This window comes from Plecotus auritus (assembly GCF_963455305.1).
Source record: "Plecotus auritus genome assembly, chromosome: 3".
NCBI lineage: Eukaryota > Metazoa > Chordata > Mammalia > Chiroptera > Vespertilionidae > Plecotus > Plecotus auritus.
In genome coordinates this window covers 205,787,392-205,805,068 of record NC_137772.1, presented here as the reverse complement: position 1 = coordinate 205,805,068, position 17,677 = coordinate 205,787,392, and the positions used below count along the sequence as shown (strand labels likewise).

General features: G+C 56.1%; 2 protein-coding genes across 3 annotated transcripts; both read left to right on the top strand.

Annotated features, from left to right (window-relative positions):
- Window positions 1-1,157: 1,157 nt before the first annotated feature.
- On the top strand, window positions 1,158-12,208 carry P3H3 (prolyl 3-hydroxylase 3; the record flags this gene model as incomplete). 2 transcript variants are annotated; one of them, XR_013960294.1, is made up of 16 exons in its annotated part: window positions 1,158-1,637; window positions 2,597-2,749; window positions 3,074-3,272; window positions 3,356-3,487; window positions 3,969-4,105; window positions 4,521-4,610; window positions 4,840-4,892; window positions 5,026-5,093; window positions 5,216-5,340; window positions 7,845-7,946; window positions 8,217-8,367; window positions 8,599-8,716; window positions 8,791-8,866; window positions 9,652-9,792; window positions 9,908-10,185; window positions 12,185-12,208. XR_013960294.1 is itself a non-coding variant. In XM_080662954.1 (15 exons), the coding sequence occupies 15 exons, from the start codon at window positions 1,158-1,160 to the stop codon at window positions 10,079-10,081; spliced, it is 2,199 nt and encodes a 732-aa protein (XP_080519080.1). In that variant the 3' UTR covers window positions 10,082-10,452. The 2 variants fall into 2 exon arrangements, 1 of the variants encoding a protein (XP_080519080.1); XM_080662954.1 differs by lacking the exon at window positions 12,185-12,208 and having other exon boundaries at window positions 9,908-10,452.
- Window positions 11,491-17,451, top strand: GNB3 (G protein subunit beta 3). Its single transcript, XM_080662955.1, has 10 exons — window positions 11,491-11,620; window positions 11,852-11,938; window positions 12,185-12,223; window positions 13,416-13,522; window positions 13,600-13,663; window positions 13,792-13,954; window positions 14,069-14,135; window positions 14,218-14,419; window positions 15,734-15,950; window positions 16,827-17,451. The coding sequence occupies exons 2-10, from the start codon at window positions 11,882-11,884 to the stop codon at window positions 16,931-16,933; spliced, it is 1,023 nt and encodes a 340-aa protein (XP_080519081.1). The 5' UTR covers window positions 11,491-11,620; window positions 11,852-11,881; the 3' UTR covers window positions 16,934-17,451.
- Window positions 17,452-17,677: the final 226 nt, after the last annotated feature.

Sequence of the window (17,677 nt, the reverse complement as noted above, 5' to 3'; positions counted from 1 at the left end):
GAAATCCATGTAGGGGCCCAATTACTGGACAGGAAAGGGTTTGGGCCTGACTTGTGCAGTAGGTCTGGAGTTTACCATCCTCCATGATGCACTCTGAAGCTCTTTTTCCAGGAGCTGGGTAGGGGAGGGCTTGTGACTCCCTTTCCTGGCCCCAAGAGTGGAAGGGAACCCATGGGCCTCAGGTTCTGGTGTCAGTGGTCCTAGTTCTGGCCCTTGCCTTCTTCTGTCCATGATTTGTTTCTTGGTCTGTTTCTCATCCCACACTACCCAACTCTTCTTTTTAAAAAAATATTAACTTCAGAGAGGAAGGGAGAGGGAGAGATAGAAAATCAATGAGAGAGAATCATCGATCAGATGCCTCCTGCCTCACATTGGAGATTGAGACCGCAACCCAGGCATGTGCCCTGACTGGGAAACGAACCGTGTCCTCTTGGTTCATGGGACGCTGGACTACCCAACTCTTCTTTTTTTAAAAAGATATATTTTATTGATTTCAGAGAAGAAGAGAGAGATAGAAACATCAACGAAAGAGAACTCTTCTTTTTAATATATTTTTATTGATTTCAGAGAGGGAGAAATAGAAACATCTACGTGAGAGAGAATCACTGATTGGCTGCCTCCTGCACGCCCCCTACTGGGGATCCCAGACATATGCCCTTGACCAGAATTGAACCCGGGACCCTTCAGTCCGCAGGCCTCTGCTCTATCCACTGAGCCAAACCGGTTAGGGCTACCCAACTCTTCTTAAAGACTGCTTTCTCCCATTACTTTTTAAAAAAATTATTGATTGCTTTTAGAGACAGAGAGGAGGTTAAGGGAGAGAGAAACATCGATCTGTTGTTCCACCTATTCATGCACTCTTTGGTTGTTTCTTGTACGCGCCCTGACAAGGGATGGAGCCTCCAACCTTGGAGTATCCGGGATACTCTAACCAACTGAACTGCCAGGACTTTCTCCACTTTCTGCCAGGCTCCCGCTGACTTCTCTCTCTCTCACATTGGGCTCTCCAGGTCCCGTTGGCTCCGCTCATTCATTCCTTCTCCCTTCCTCCCCTCCTCTCTATCTCTCCTTCCTTTCCCCTCCCTCTTCCTGCCCCCTTTCCTCTCTCTCCTCCGCTCCCGCATTCTCCTTAGGCAGCCGCCGGAGGCTCGGGCACCATGCTCCGGCTCCTCCACTTGCTGCTGCTCCTGCTCCTGCTGCCTCCCCCGGGATCCCCCGAGCCCCCGGGCCTGGCCACGCTGTCCCCCGGGGCGCCCCCCCAGGCTCCCGACTTGCTCTACGCCGACGGTCTACGCGCGTACTCGGCGGGGGCCTGGGCACCGGCCGTAGCGCTACTGCGGGAGGCGCTGCGGAGCCTCGAAGAGCTGGGCCGCACGCGGCGAGACTGCGGGGCGCGCTGTGCGGTCGAGGCTGCGCTCCCCGACGCCCCGGGCCCTGACTCCCCGCCCGGCCCGGCTTCCGGGGCCTGGGAGCGGCTGCTGCTCCGCGCCGTGCTGCGCCGCGCCGAGTGCCTGAGCCAGTGTGCGGCGCGGAGGCTGGGGCCCGGGGGCGCGGCGCGGCTCCGCGTGGGGGGCGCCCTGCGGGACGCCTTCCGCCGCCGGGAGCCCTACAACTACCTGCAGAGGGCCTACTACCAGGTGCGCCGGCCGCCCGGCGGGTGGCGGGGTCCGCCCGACCCACGTCGCTGTCCTGCGGGCACTCACCAGGAGAGGGCGGGCTGCGAATGCCGGGGCTCGGGTGGGGCAACAGGGGGCGGTCTAATGGGCCTCCGACCTCTGAATGGGTCCTTCACCATCACACCCTGGACCCGCTCAGAAGGCAGCCTAAGGGAGAGTGCGAGCAAAGTTGGCGTGGGACGGGGTCGTGAAGCGGGTGGAAGCAGATCGAAGATGGAGGGAAGGGGCCTGAAATCTTAGTAGGTCTTCGACCTCCGTGGGGGTGAGCGCTGCTTCTTCCTGGGGATGCGGCGGAGCGGGTTGGGGCGAAACCCGCCGCTGGGTGGGAAGTGAGGGGAGGAGGGGGAGAGTAAGCCTTCCCTTGAGGCAGGAGGGAGCTTGGAGCTGAAGGGAGCTTCGGGAAGGGAAGGTAAGAGGAGAGGGGCCGGGCTGGGGGACCGTGAGGACTGACGTCTAGGGGTGCGGTGAGTGTGAGGGGGGGCGAGGGGGCGTGGACACTGCGCAGCTCCTGGACGGTAGCTGTAGTCTACGTGGCTGGGGGAGAGAGGGGGCTGGTCACATACCTCACCTCAGGGTCCTAGAGACCTACGGGTTTCGCTGGTCAATCAGGTCTCTGCCCCTTACCACTGTACTTAGCTTAGCCATCACTTGCACCTTGTCTCCCAAACTGAGGCCCCTCTGCCCATAGCGCACCGGCTCCAAAGTGTTTAGTCCCCTTTCCTTAGCTGCCAGACTCCTGAGAGGGCCAACATACTGATGTCCCGGGGCCTGGAGCTTGGAGGTGGGCAGTTCACACTGTCAAGTTTCCAGAAGGCTCTGGGGCAGCCCCAGGTGTGTGTCTGGGATGGGGAGGCTGGTGAGAGGCAGAGGTCTGACACCCGCTCCTCAGGGCACTGACTCTCTCTTCCTCCCCAATTCAGCTGAAGAAGCTGGACCTGGCAGCAGCCGCAGCTCACACCTTCTTTGTAGCAAACCCCACGCACCTGCAGATGCGGGAGGACATGGCTAAGTACAGACGTATGTCTGGGGTTCGGCCGCAGAGCTTCCGGGACCTGGAGACGCCCCCACACTGGGTGAGACCCTCAGCAGGACCCCTGTCCCTCCCCCGGCCCTTGACTAACAGGATACACAAGTCTCCCTGGACTGCGTCCCTGTGTGTCTTGGGCATCAGGAGATCTGAGTACCATTCTCAGTGACCTTGGATGGGGAGTCCTTATCTGGGACTTCATTTTCTTCCTGAGGATCACTAAAGTCCCACGTTCTAACGCTCCAATCCTGAGGCCAAGGCGAAGTGGGACTGGAGTCCATGCCCGGAAGGAGACACCCCTCCCCTTCTTTCTACCTGGCACCCCCCACCCCCAGGGTCTCAGGTGACTGACCACTCCCCTCTCCAACAGGCAGCCTATGACTCAGGCCTAGAGCTACTGGGGCGCCAGGAGGCAGGACTGGCACTGCCCAGGCTCGAGGAGGCCCTGCAGGAGAGCCTGGCTCAGATGGAGAGCTGCCGGGCTGGCTGCGAGGAGCCTGAGGAACTTCAAAGAGAAGAAGAGGAGGAAGGAACTGGGAGCCAGGGAGGTCTCTATGAGGCTATTGCCGGTAAGGCGCCGGGAGGATGGCGGATTCACAGTGCCAGGAGGAGAAGCACGACAAGCTGAATAGCTTGTGTGTGTCCTCCGCAGGGCACTGGATTCGGGTCCTTCAGTGCCGGCAGCGCTGTGTGGAGGAAACAGCCACACGCCCTGGTCGAAGCTTCCCTGTCCCCGACTTCCTTCCCAGCCAGCTGAGGCGGCTGCATGAGGCCCATGCTCAGGGTCAGTTGGGGAAGGGAGCCCTGGGGGTGATGGATTGGAAACAGGTCTAGGGAAGGCTTGTCTTCGATGGTATCCTGAGCCCTGTCTCTTCATCCCTCCCATCTGTCTCTGGATCTGTCGTTGGTCAGGGCTCCGTGGGGACCATCACTTCTGGAGGACTCTAACTGGCTTTCCTTTGGCGCCACTGTGGAAAGCTCAGGAGATGGGTCCCAGGGCCCCTCCTGCCCTTGCTGCTTCTCACCTTCCTTTATTCTCTCCTCTCTTCCTCCCCTTGAATTCTGCCCCTTCAGCTCAGGTAGGTTTGAGTTAAGCTTTGACAAGAAGCAGTGGAGGAGCATGTCTGCCAGGGGGAGGGGTGGGGCCTCAGTGTTGGTTGGCATTGGGAGATGACCTTTCTGTCCACCTGTCTTCGCTGCCTCTGCCCAGGATCATGGCCATCCTTGGTCTGTGTGCCCACCCCACCCTGTTGCTCTCTCTCCAGTGGGGAATCTGTCCCAGGCTATGGAAAATGTCCTGAGTGTCCTGCTCTTTTATCCGGAGGATGAGGCTGCCAAGGAAGCTCTGAACCAGTACCAGACACAGCTGGGAGAGCTGAGACCCAGCCTGGGGCCAAGAGAGGTACCTCCCTACCCCACCCTTACCCTGTGAGGCTCTAAATCAAACATACCTGAGCAGTTACCTGGACTCTGCCCCCTTCTCCCATTCTGGCCCAAGCACTCTAGTCATCAGAGGCAACCCCAAATCCAGCACCGACTTGTCTCCATGCCCTGCGCCCCACTTCGGATTCCAAGTCCACGTGCCAGCCCATCTCTCTTCCCTTAACCTCACCTCTGCCTGCCCCCACCCTATACACAGACTTTTCCCTCAGTTTGAGTCCAGGTGTCCTGAAGCGGCTGAGGGAGGAAAGTTGAGCGAGAGTGTTTATGGTGCAGGCAGGCTGTCCCCTGGAACCTGGGGCTGCCCTGCCTTCACTTCCCTGCTCCACTTAACTTCTCCTTGCCCCGCCCCCCTCCCTGCTGTCCACCCGCCTCAGGACATCCAGCGCTTTGTCCTTAAGTCCCTGGGTGAGAAGAGGCAGCTCTATTATGCCATGGAGCACCTGGGGACCAGCTTCAAGGATCCTGTGAGTAACTCTACTTCTCTCTACCCCACTTCCACGTATAAAGCTCTTAGCACCTGGCAAAGAGTGCTACGTAAGTTGTTGTTATTACAGAGTTTGGCCCAGCACCCAGGGCTTTCCCCACCTCTGCCCTGCCTTCTGGAAGCAGAGCCTTAATGTGGGAGTTCAGAGTCTAGTATCAGGGATCAGGGCTGGGCTTGGTGGGTGATGGCGCTTTTCTTGACTGTTCCAGGATCCCTGGACTCCAGCAGCTTTCATCCCCGAGACACTTAGAGAAAAGCTCAGGTAGGAGATGCCGGTGGTGGGAGGGGCCTGCCCTGAGCTGGAAGGTGACAGGAGGGGTCCTGCGAGGCTGGTTCTGGGTAAAATGGATCTGGACTGGTCTGTGCATCCACTGAGCATGTCTCTCACCCCCGAGAGAGGATCAAGAGCAGCGACCTTGGGACCATGAGCCTCCACAGCCGAAGCCCTTGACTGATTGGAAGGGTAAATTCCTGGGAGAGCAAGAGACAGGATCCTGGAGGGTCTGGGGGCTGCCAGCTGGGACTACTGCTGGGCCAGCTTCCAGGGGACCCTCAGTCTCTTCCTCCTTATCCCTTCCCCTGCAGATGTCCTCCTCCTGGAGGGAGTAACCCTGACCCAGGATGCAAGAGCGCTGAATGGGTCGGAGCGAGCGGTGCTGGACGGTCTGCTCACCCCAGCTGAGTGTGGGGCGCTGCTGCAGCTGGCCAAGGTAAGAAGACCTACGAAAGAAAACCAGGCCGGCCCAGTTCAGTGTGGCTCAGAAGGTCACGGTTCAATTCCCAGTCAGGGCACCTGCCCAGATTGTGGGCTCAGTCCCCACTGTGGGGTGTGCAGGAGGTAGCCGTTCAGTGATTCTCTCTCATTGATGTTCCTGTCTCTCTCTCCTTCTCCATTCCTTTCTGAAATCAATAAAAATATATTTTTAAAAAAGAAGACCCCTGGGCAGGTGGCACCGTTGGTTAGTAAGGGACCCCAGGCAGAGCTGCCTGCCCCCTGTTCCAACTTCTCTGACTCTCCAGCCGGGACTGTGCTTGCCACTGCCTCACTGCTGTGGACAAGTTCCTTTTCCTCTCAACTTAGAGGGCTTGGTGTGGACATGCTTTTCTTTTTTTCCTTACATTCTTCACATATGGATTTTGCTAGAGGTTAATAGGAAGAACAAAAGAAAATAAAGAATATAAAGGCATAGAACATTGGGAATATGTGGGTGAGGATTCCTTGGAGTTTCATTACCGGCTTGGCTGATGGCTCAGTGGATACACAGGCTTATTTTCCCATCCATTGAATTCCCTCCTAGTTTGGGTTGAATGATCCATATTCACCAGGTTGAGCCTGCCATTTTATGAAGCATCAGTCTTCATTCTAGGCTAGTGTTCCTTCAACACACACGCTTTGAGTACCTGCTGTGTACTCAAAGCTTCTAGGTTCCAGGGAGAGCTAGGTGAACACAGACTCTGCGTCCTGGGGCTCACTGTAGAGAGAAGGAGTCAGATGTAGAGACACACTTAGAGCGGTGGTAAGTTTGATCAAAGAAGTATGTACTCCTTCAAATAGAAGCACCAAAATGCAAGGTCATAGAAAGCTTGGGGTGGAGGGTGGCATTTGAACTCAGTGTAAGGACGAGACCAAGAAAAGGAGGAGAATCGGGCTTCGAGGGAGAAGGCCAAGGTATTCTGGGAATTGTGGTGGAGTATAGGGGCTAAGCACATAGGGCAGACCCCACAATGACTGCCTATGTGATGTTGGGCAATGTATTTCAGCATCTCTGAGCCTAGCTTCCTCATCTATAAAGTGGGGCTGTAAATACAGTGGTTTTGTCACAGAGTTGTTGTGAGCATTAAATGAGTTAGTACATGGTCAAGATCTCAGAAGAAAGTGCTCAGTATTTAGTAGCTGTCACTATTATCACCAGGCTGTGTGTTATTCAGAGGTGTTCCAGGGGAGAGACCCAGAGCTGGAATTAGAGGAGAGACGGTGAAGGGCCTTCTGTACCCTACCAAGGATGGTAGGACGGCTTCTTCAAGTATTTAAGGAGCGGTGACTTTCTTGTTCCTGTAGAACCTCCCAGTTCTGCAGGGTCCGGAGTCACCACCATCCCAGAGGACTGGTAGATCCCTCTAGGGCAGAGTGGAGAAATGCAATGGGAGAGGACAGTAAGGGGGAGACCCCGGGGTGATGCAAAGACCAGACCTTTCTGTTGCTTGATCACACAACACTCTGGCCTCAGGCCCTTTGCACTTGCTATTTCTGCTGCCTGGAACACTTTTCTCTCTTATTCAAGGGACTCCTTCATATCATTTGGTTTCAATTCAGATGTCACCTCATCAAGTAGCTGTCCCCCCACCCCTGCCGGGGCACTCTCAAAGTTGTAGATCTATTTTTTATTTTCTTCATAACATTTATCTGAATTAATCTGGTTTGTTTGTTATCTGAAAATATAAGCCCCATGAGAGCAGGGGCCTTTTCATGTTCACAATTGTGTCCCCAGTGCCTAGAACAGTGCCGGGCACATAGTAGATGCTCAGGACAAATTGGTGGAATGAGTGAGTGAATGAATGAATGAATATAAGAATAGAAGGTTAGATGGCTTGGGTGATAAGGTGGTTTCTCAGAGATGAGGTTTATGTATGGAATAATTAGGTGGTGGTATTTTAACTGAGTTTCACAAAGCAGATAGGAGAATAGGTGTCAGGAAAGGACAGCCAAATATCAGGAGACCCCACACACGATGTGGGAGTTTACATCAAGGGTTCGCGTGTTCTCCAAGAGCGTGTCAAGTGGAAGGAGGTCAGAGAGCGACACTTCGCCTGGACCTGGCCTGACTACCGAGCTTCCTGCCAGAAGTTCTGTTTCCAGAGGGGCTCCTCTATTCTTAGCTCATCAGGGAATGATCAAACCCTTCCTGCACCCCTTTCCCAGCTGTCCTTGCCCTCTCAGAGGCCCTTTGTTGGGTGCTCTCCAGAGTTCTGTGCACAGGCCCTCAGCCAGTGGGATGCCAGATCTTTACCAGGGAGCAACGATACAGATGAGAAGACAGCACTCTCTGGGGAAGGGCGGCAGCTCCGGGAAAGGAGCCACCAGAGATCTCTGGGAGCTTCCAGCCTCTTCCAGAGAGTGGGAGGGTTGGAGAGAAAGTCTTGTAGTCCGTGGGCAGTGAGGCGGGCAAAAGTCTGGGGCTGGACGGTGACCCCACAGTCAACTCTCCCTATTTAGGATGCAGCTGAGGCTGGAGCCAGGTCTGGCTATCGGGGCCGCCGATCCCCTCACACCGCCCATGAACACTTCGAGGGGCTCACGGTGCTGAAGGCTGCACAGGTGAGCGAAGAGGTACCCATGCCCTCGCCTGATGCTCAGGTCTGGAAAAGAGGGCATGCAGGAGGCTGGCGCCAGGGCCTGGGCTTCTCCAATGGAGGGGCTCTCCAGGACTGAGAGACCTTGAGTTCTCTGCCCGGGGTCAAGGAGGGGTTGTCATAGAGCCACTGGAAGGAGCAGCTGGGGCTGATGGACAGAGCTGGCACTGAGAGACTCCAAACTCACCTTTCCATTGCCTCCCTCCTTTCTTGTCCTCCCTCCGGCTGCCCACAGCTGGCCCGGGCTGGGGCTGTGAGCGCTCAGGGTGCTAAGCTGCTCCTGGAAGTGAGCGAGCGTGTGCGGACCTTAACTCAGGCCTACTTCTCCCCGGAACGGCCCCTGCATCTCTCCTTCACTCACCTGGTGTGCCGTACTGCCATCAAAGGTAACTGCCATACCCCACTGTTCCTCCCTGACCTCCGGGCCCTGTGGGGGCTGCACAGCCTCAGCACCGCCTACTGTGTGGGTTTACCTTCACTCCTAGAAGACTGACTCCCCTGCCCACATGGGGCCTGGCCTCTCCGCTCAGCTGTGACCCCCAAGCTTCAGGGGGGTGTGGATGGTGGAGGATGGGCACAGGGCACAGAGGCGTTCACCAGGCCCCTTTGCTTCCCAGGGGAGCAAGAGCAGCGCATGGACCTGAGTCACCCAGTGCACGCCGACAACTGCGTCCTGGACCCTGACACGGGAGAGTGCTGGCGGGAGCCCCCAGCTTACACGTATCGAGACTACAGGTGGGCAGCCCCTCCTGGGGTCAGGCGGGTGCGCCTGGGTTGGGATCTCACTGCCTCCTGTCTTCCTCCTCCAGTGGACTCCTCTACCTCAACGACGACTTCCAGGGCGGGGACCTATTCTTCACAGAGCCCAACGCCCTCACCGTCAGGGTAAGGGGGGCGGGTGGTGGTTTGGAGCAGGGAGCACAGCTGTGGGCTCAGGATTCAAAACAGAAGGATCCCAGAAGCAAATGCAGGGAAATGTCTGGGGCCACCTGAACCCTTTCCTGGCCTCCCAGCTCTTTCCACCACTTGTCTGTTCAGGAGCTCTCCTAGCAGCGGTTGATTATGGTGCCCCTTCCCCGCCCCCCAAGGAGATCACAGTGACCCCTGCAGACTTGCCTTCCATGTTTGCCTCACCTCCTAACGAAGGGTGGTGAGCACAGGACCCCAAGTCCCTATTCCAGGTAGAAACTAGGGGCTAGAAATAGGTAGAAGGAGAGGGACAGTGATTTCTCATCATCGGTAGCTTTGGCTTCCTTCCTTGCCTGTTGACCACCACCAGCACCTATAATCCACGCCCTCTGTGGGGGTAGAAGGATCCCCAAGATCCTTATGCCCAGTATCCAGAGCCTGGTCCTGCCTCATGTCGCAGATTACTTCACACCCAGTTCAAAGCATTGTACGAGTGTCAGGGCAAGAGGGAGGGGACCCCCAGGAGGCACTGGACGAGGCCCCTTCTCCCTTTGGCTCCAACTCCTTTAGCCTGTCTGGCATTTGTGCTCCCCAAGGGGAGGCCAATCTCCCCTTGGCCGCAAGACAGTCCCTGAATTAAGGAGTGGGTGATGGGCCAGAGAGCTGATCTATCCGTGCCCGCTGCCCTGTCCTAATCCAGGAGTCAGGGCCACGTGCTCTGAGGGCCTGTCCCTGGAGCTGAACCTGCCGTCATCCCCCAGGCGCAGGTTCGTCCTCGCTGCGGACGCCTTGTGGCCTTCAGCTCTGGTGGGGAGAATCCCCACGGTGTGTGGGCCGTGACCCGGGGCCGGCGCTGCGCCCTGGCACTGTGGCACACGTGGGCACCTGAGCACAGGGAGCAGGTGTGTGAAGCGTGGGCTGGTTGCTGGGTGAGGGGCAGGGGCTGACATGACCCGGGGAGGGTCCTTGGGGAGGGTGGATGCTGGGATTGGGCCTGACTCTCCTCCCACCTCTCAGGAGTGGACAGAAGCCAAGGAGCTGCTTCAGGAGCCAGAAGAGGAGGAGGCGGAGGGTGACGAGGAGGAGGAAGAAACGCCCAGCAGAAACCCTTCTCCAGAACCCCCCGGCCGCAGGCCTCAGCGGGTCCAGGACAAGACTGGGAAGCCGCCTCGGGTCCGAGAGGAGCTGTGAGGGGTTGAGCTAGCGCCTCGGGGATGCGGCCACTTGACTCGTGAAGGGCTGCCTCGGTGCCAGGACCCACACGAAGGCCCCTGTGACAGGAGCAGCACAGCGAGGTCTCTGTCCCTGCACCCCCATTATCTTGGGGATCACAAGGGCCATCCAGCCCTGGGCTCAGAGGACACTGCACAGACCAGCCTAGAACTCGCCCGGTCTGAGGAGTCAGGCCTGGCCCTAGGACAGACAGAGGGCATGATGCCTCCCTGAAAAGAAATGGCCGGGGGCAGGGCCTGACTGTTTCAAATGAGGAGGATGAGAGGGGAGAGTAAGCCCCCTGCCCTTTCCCAGCCTGTCAATAAAGAACGTGAAGATCCTCAGCCAGGGCCCATCATTCGTATCAGTTTCTGTGGTGGCTGGAGGTGGGAACGGCTCTGGCTGGTCTGGGAGGAGACAGGTGTCTCCTGGAGGCGGGGCCACTCAGGCCTGTGATTTGTCAGGGAAATCTCAGCCACCTGCTGCCCTCATGCAAATACACCCACATCCCTGACAGCTGCTCCTTGGGCCTCCAACTCTAAGACCTGTCTTCCCTCCGAGCTTGGCCAAGACTTAGGGCAGCTTGATCCCTAAGACTCCTGCTTTCCCAGCCCAGCAGGACTTCGTGAGTCATGGGGGCAAGGAGTGGGCCAAACCCCAGACAGGAGCAGGGGTGGGGGCTGCCCTCCACTTGCAATCCTTAATGCACCCAGAGCAGGGGCAGGCCTGTCCATCCCTCTTTCTGAATCCCTGTACCCGCCCCCTGTCCCCATCCCCCAGAATCAGATCCTGGGGCAGCTGGTTGGGGTTTGTCTGGAAGAAGGATTATCCAGATCAGTCCCTTCTAATCTCAGCTCTGGCCTGCGCCCTCCCCATAGTCACCAGAACCCTCTTCCCCCGCTACCTGAGCTAAGGAACAGTTTTGGGTATTGACAATGGGCCATCTCTGACCCTTATATTCTGGCTCTGGGGCTGGGTGCTAGGTAGGCCCTGACAGCCAAGATTATCGCTATCGGTGGGGCCGGGCCTGGCGGCGGGGAGAGGGGGGGGCACTTGCTGGAGCTGTGGTGGCTACTGCTCCTTTGCACCCTCCCAAACGTCAACCTTTAATCCTCACAGCTTTGCTCTAATCCCATGGGGCCTAATGCTCTTCTCTCTGCCTGCAGAGAGAGACCGATCGGGAAGCATCTCCTCCCCCCCAGAGCTTGTTGTGGGGGGCTACTCCTTTATAGCCCAGAACTACTGCTCCTCCCCCTCCCCCAGGCTGGGCCCAAGTCTCTGGAAGCCACACACCTCCTGTCCTCCCCACCCCTGCCAGCTGATTTAATTTGCCTGACGTCGTTGGCCCTACCCTTCCCTGTCTGTGCCCACGCCCCCCTCCCCAGAGTGGGGCCAGGCCAGGCCAGCTCCTCTGGCAGCAGAGCCGGGGTAGGTGACGGCTGGCGTTGCAGTTGAGGGAGTGAGGAGGTGCCTGGGAACCGGAGCTGGAAACCTGGGAGAGGTCCAGTCACAGCCCAAGTAAGAGGGAGCTGGCCTGGCTCTGCCTCTCGGCCTGGGGCTGCGGGGAAGGCGGGCAGGGCTGGGCTGGCTGCACAGGACTCCAAACATGGAGGGGCTCCTGGGGGAGGTGGTGTAGGCCACCTGTCAGTTCCCTATTTCTTGGAGTGGCCTCCAGCCCTCTTGAGGAGTCTGGTGTAGGGTGCGAGGCAGAGGGATCCCCTGCCTATACCTACGGCATGTTCCTGGCAGGAGCCGGAGCTACCTCTCAACCTGTCAGCCATGGGGGAGATGGAGCAGCTGCGGCAGGAAGCGGAACAGCTCAAGAAACAGATTGCAGTAACTCCAGCACCTTCCCACTGGGGACCCCAGAAAACGTGGAAACGGGGACATGAGGGAGTGTGGCCTAGGGGGAAGGAGGCTGGATTCACTCCTGAGTGACGTCTTAGAGACCCCTGACCTGGAAGTCACCAGAGACTTTCTGGATCTCATATTTGAGAAGTCCCCAAACTGTAGATCCCCAAGCCTACCTACCTCAGAGGCCCATGCACCCCCCTCCCTCCCTAATGTCTGCTTTCCCCCCAGGATGCCAGGAAGGCCTGTGCTGACATCACTCTGGCAGAGGTGAGACTCCTGTCCCCCTGAGCAGGGCCTGAGGGGAGGAGAGGGGATGGGAGCTCCCTGACCAGCCCAAGCTTTATTTAGTACAATAAGTCCCTGGCGTGAGGAATAACACTAATTAGTTCAGTCAACAAACATTTAGTGAGCTCTGCTCTGGGCCAGAGGCCGTATTGGAGGCTAAGGACAAGATGCTGCCCTACCATCATCATCCATAAAGCAAAGGTGATCACACCCGCTCACACTGCAGGGTGGTGAGGGTGAAGGGAGGGACGGCACTTTGTAAGTCACGCACCCTTATAGGCTGCAGTTACTAGTTGTCTGATACTGTACTTCATCAAGTCTAAGACGCACACTTTTCCACATTTTTACATTTTTTAAATCAAGATGCATCCAACACTAGATGACGCCTTACAATGAAAATTGGCAGCGTTTTTTCTTTCTTAGTGATACATAAAAGAAAGGTGCTTCCTAGAGTTATTTGCACCTTAGATAGGATTAAATATCTTAGTAAGTATTTACTGGACACTTACCTTGAGCCAGACACTGGGCTAAGCTGCTTCAATACCTAATTCCATTTTCATGACAACCCCACAAGGTAGGTGTTATAAACACTAATTTATAGATGAGGAAACAGGCTCGGAGAGGTCAAGTAACTTGATCAAGATAATAAAGCAGGTAAATGGCGAGTCAAATCTATTGGCCTCGGAGCCTCAGACCAAGTCCAGAAGCTGGATAGACTTAAGGGGCATAAGGACCACACATTTCAGGAGCTGCAGTTCAAGGTCACAGTGATACCTGGACACCCAGTTAAAGAGTTGGCTGTGCTACAGTGGTGTGTGCGGGCAGGCTCCTAGCGGTGTGGAAATGTGTACGTATCTTCCTGAGTACGTGTTCCGTGACTTCACATTTTGAAATTGGTCAAGGTGGGAGAATTACAGGATAGAAATCACCCTCCCTCCTCGCCTCGCCCTCCTCACCCCACACTGGAGAGGGACTTGTTAAACACTTAACAACATGCCACGGGTTGTCTGTCATCAACTTAAGCCACTCCACAGCGGGGACTTATTTCCCTAAGGCTGGGGCCTGACCCAGAGCCTGGCACAGAACAGAAACCTGTACAGATCGGTGGCTGTGACACTGACATCTGGTCAAGTACCCTGCTCACCCTGATTTCTTGTGCCCCCCTTTTCTGCAGCTTGTGTCTGGCCTAGAAGTCGTGGGACGAGTCCAGATGCGGACGAGACGGACGCTGAGGGGACACCTGGCCAAGATTTATGCCATGCACTGGGCCACTGACTCCAAGTGAGACTTGAGAGGTGCCAGAGGGGAGGGGAGGCAGGAAGGACAGGTTTGGGTGACACGGAGTGCCCTCTCCCCAGGTTGCTAGTAAGTGCCTCGCAAGATGGGAAGCTGATCGTGTGGGACACCTACACCACCAATAAGGTACCAGCCCTGCCTCCCGCCCTCCATCACTCCATCTTTTCTTGGGGACACTGTGCCTACCCTCCTCTGCTCTCTCCACCTGGGAGCTCAGCCCAGGTCCTGCCTCTGCTCCCCTTGCCCTTCTGCAGGTACACGCCATTCCTCTGCGCTCCTCCTGGGTCATGACCTGTGCCTACGCCCCATCAGGGAACTTTGTGGCATGTGGGGGGCTGGACAACATGTGTTCCATCTACAGCCTCAAATCCCGTGAGGGCAATGTCAAGGTCAGCCGGGAACTCTCTGGTCATACAGGTGAGAGGCCCTCTCTTCCCGTCCCACCCTGAGGGATCCAGGGAAGTCCCTGGCTGGCTGGCTGGCTGGCGGGTCGTGGCTCTGCAGCCAGGGCACTGTCCTAACCTCCCCCAGGTTATCTCTCCTGCTGCCGCTTTCTGGACGACAACAACATTGTGACCAGCTCAGGGGACACCACGTGGTGAGGACTGACACTGGGTGCGGGGCTGGGAGGCAGCTCTGGCCTGGCCTTTCTCGGTGACAGCCTCCCCTCCTCCCTGCAGTGCTCTGTGGGATATTGAGACCGGGCAACAGAAGACTGTGTTTGTGGGACACACAGGGGACTGCATGAGCCTGGCTGTGTCTCCCGACTTCAAACTCTTCATTTCGGGGGCCTGCGATGCCAGCGCCAAGCTCTGGGACGTGCGGGAGGGGACTTGCCGGCAGACGTTCACTGGCCATGAGTCGGACATCAATGCTATCTGTGTGAGCCCCCTCTGTGCTCCAACTCCTGGGACCACCTCACCATCCCAACACGCATCCTTCACCCCCTGCGAGAGCTCCCCACCCCTGTCTTTTTAACTTTCCACTTTAAAATAATTTCACCTTACAGAAAAGTTGTAACAAAAAGAGCTCCCACTTAGCCTTCACCCTTATTCACTATTAACAGTTTACCACATTTGTTTTATTCTTCTCTGTAGAGGAAGGGATGGAGGAATGGATGGATAAATGATTGACAGCTAGCTAGACACACACATACATCCCAATGTAGATATACATTTTGTTGTGTTTTTTTTTTTGTTGTTGTTGTTAATCCTCACCCAAGGATATTTTTCCATTGATCTTTTTAGAGAGAGTGGGAGAGGGAAAGACAGAAATATCTATGTGAGAGAAACACATCGATTGGTTGCCTCCTGCATGAGCCCTGACCAGGGCCCGGTCCAGGGAGGAGCCTGCAACTAAGACCGGAATCAAACCCAGGACCCTTGGTCTGTAGGCCGACGCTCTATCCACTGAGCCAAACCAGCCGGGGCTTTCCTTGTTTTTTTTTAGAGTAAGTTGCAGATATCATACCTCTTTACCCGTTAAATACTTCAGTGAGTGTTTCCTAAATACAAGGCCATTCTCTTACACAGCTACAGTATAGTTCTTAAAATAAGGAAATTTAACATTAATGTAGACACAATAATATAGTCTACAGTCTGTATTCGCATCTCTCCAATTATCTCTAAAAATATCCCTAACCGCAGTGGGGTTTTTTCCTGCCAGGAACATGTATTGCATTTTCTTGCCACATCTTGGTTTCCTTTAAACTGGAACTGTTTTCCTACCTTTGTCTTGTGTGACATTGACATTTTAAGAGTACAGTGCAAACCAGTTTTCTGTAGACTTCCCCTCTGTGTGAGTCGATCTGACATTTCCTCATGATGAGATTCAGGTTATGCATTTGTACTTGGCCCTGCTCCTACACTCTGATCCACTGAGTGTAATGGGAAGAGTCAGAGACAACCTCCCCCCCTTCTAGCCCTGTGATCCTGGGCAGGCTGCAGGCGCACCCTCAGCCTCATGGGAATAATGCCAGTCGGTCATGAGGAGCCAGTGAAGGGTGTGGGGGAGCCACCAGCGTGCATGAAGAGCGATGCCATGGCCTTTCTCACCGAAGGCCAGGGGAGGGCCAGCCAGGGAGGCTGAGGGAAGCAGCTTGCCCTGGAGCCACCAGGGCAGGAGCCAGGGAGAAGGCAGGAGAGGCAGCGGCTGCCCAGGTCTGAGTCCTGACCCCCTTGCCACCTGTGCCCTCAGTTCTTCCCCAGTGGAGAGGCCATCTGCACAGGCTCAGATGACGCCTCCTGCCGCCTGTTTGACCTGCGGGCAGACCAGGAGCTGACGGTCTACTCCCATGAGAGCATCATCTGCGGCATCACATCCGTGGCCTTCTCGCTCAGTGGCCGCCTGCTCTTCGCAGGCTATGACGACTTCAACTGCAATGTCTGGGACTCCATGAAGGGCGAGCGTGTGGGTAAGGGTCCCCCTACTGCCACCTCAGCTGGAAGTGCCCTCCCGCCAGCTCCCCTTGTTGGGAACTTACTGCTGTTCCCTGATCATTAGATAACTCTGAGCTCTGCCCCTGGAATCGTGTCCCTTTGGTTCCCAATGTAGGATCATCTTCTCTGAAAGCAAAGTTGCTCTGAGGGCCTTCCCTACTGCCCAGGGCCGGAGCTGCTCCCTCCAACGCAGCTCCTTCAGGTTGTGCCCAGACCTGAGGACCTCAGTGTCCCGTCAGGTCTGGTTTTCAGGGGCGGCCCCATTGCAAGGAAAGGGCGGCCTTGGGGAACTATGTGATGAGCAGGATCAAGGTCCAGAGTGATCTGAGGGCCCTGGCCCCCAGCGAGCGGCTTATGGGACCAGCCTGGTCTGCAGTTGAGTCGGTGTGGCTTCTTCTCTTGGGCCATGTCAGGTGCTCAATGAAAATCACACTGGCCAGAAAGTCAGGGTCCGAGCCCTGGTTCTGTGGCTTATTTTCCGAGTGCCCTTGGGCAAGTCACTTCTCTCTGGGCCTCGGTCTCTTGGTTTGGAAACAAAGAAACAGCACAAAAGGGTCCCTCCCCACGTTTTCCAGCACCCACCAAATGCCCCTTTCTTTTCCCACAGCACACGGACACTGCCGACCCTTTGTCATCCCTCTCTGCCCCTCCCCCACCCCAGGTTCTTGGCAGAGATTGGCCTCAAGAGAAGCCGCACTGCTTAGGGCTAATCCTCTTTGGGTCTTCCCGTCTCCACCAGGGGGGCTGAAGTCGGAGCCCAGCCCACCTAACCTGGGGTTCCTGTGCCTGCACACACACTCCCTGCCAAATCAGCATGTGCAGACCCACTGACTCCTCGCCCTTTTCCTCAGGCATCCTGTCTGGGCATGACAACAGGGTCAGCTGCCTGGGGGTCACAGCTGATGGGATGGCGGTGGCCACTGGCTCCTGGGACAGCTTCCTTAAAATCTGGAACTGAGAAGGCTGGAGGAGGGGAGGTAAAAGGCCATGAAGACAACTCAGCTGCCCCTTCCTCTGCTCAATTTCTTTGAGGTTCCTTAAAGACTTTCTCTTCTATACCCCAGCTGCCATTCCCACAAGCTTTCTCCTTCGAGACCCGTGGGGAACACAGGGTGTGCCTCTGGGAGACAGCATCCGCTGGGCAGAGAACCGCCCCATCTCCTCCCATGGTCTCCCCTCTCTGTGGTCCTCATAGTTTCTCCCTTAATAAGTAAGGACAACAGACCCCTTCCCAGCTCTTGGCAGCCCAGCAGGCTTTCAGTATGAGGCTCCAGGCCCTAGGATTCCTCCTCCAGAGCTACTACCTTTGTCCAGGGTAAAGACCTGTGTGGCCAGGGTGCTCGGCCCCGTGACTATGGCTCGGGCAACACCAGGGTCCTGGCCCCTTTCTCCTTCATGCTTTCCCCTTTTTCTACCTTTTTTTTTTTCTCTCTTCAAATCACCTGCAATAAAGTATAGCACCCTGGTATATCTGTGATGTTTGGTTTCCACCCTACTTCTGTTCCAAAAAAATTCAGTTCCCACTTAAGTAATAAAATATTACAGGTACAAGTGATAAAGACTGGGTATCAGACAGCTTGTGGGCAGAAAAGTAGGGTAGAGGCAGAAGCCCAAGGCTTGTGGGAAGGCCAGAGATGGATTAGGAGAGAAGGTATTCACCAGGTGGCTTGGGTGTGCGTGCACAGCAGTTTCACCATAGCCT

Bases quoted from the DNA above. Each gene is read 5' to 3' on its own strand.
- GNB3 (XM_080662955.1), top strand. From the start codon at position 11,882: ATGGGGGAGATGGAGCAGCTGCGGCAGGAAGCGGAACAGCTCAAGAAA. The intron at 13,955-14,068 runs GTGAGAGGCCCT...AACCTCCCCCAG, and splicing joins GGAACTCTCTGGTCATACAG to GTTATCTCTCCTGCTGCCGC. The intron at 14,136-14,217 runs GTGAGGACTGAC...TCCTCCCTGCAG, and splicing joins AGCTCAGGGGACACCACGTG to TGCTCTGTGGGATATTGAGA.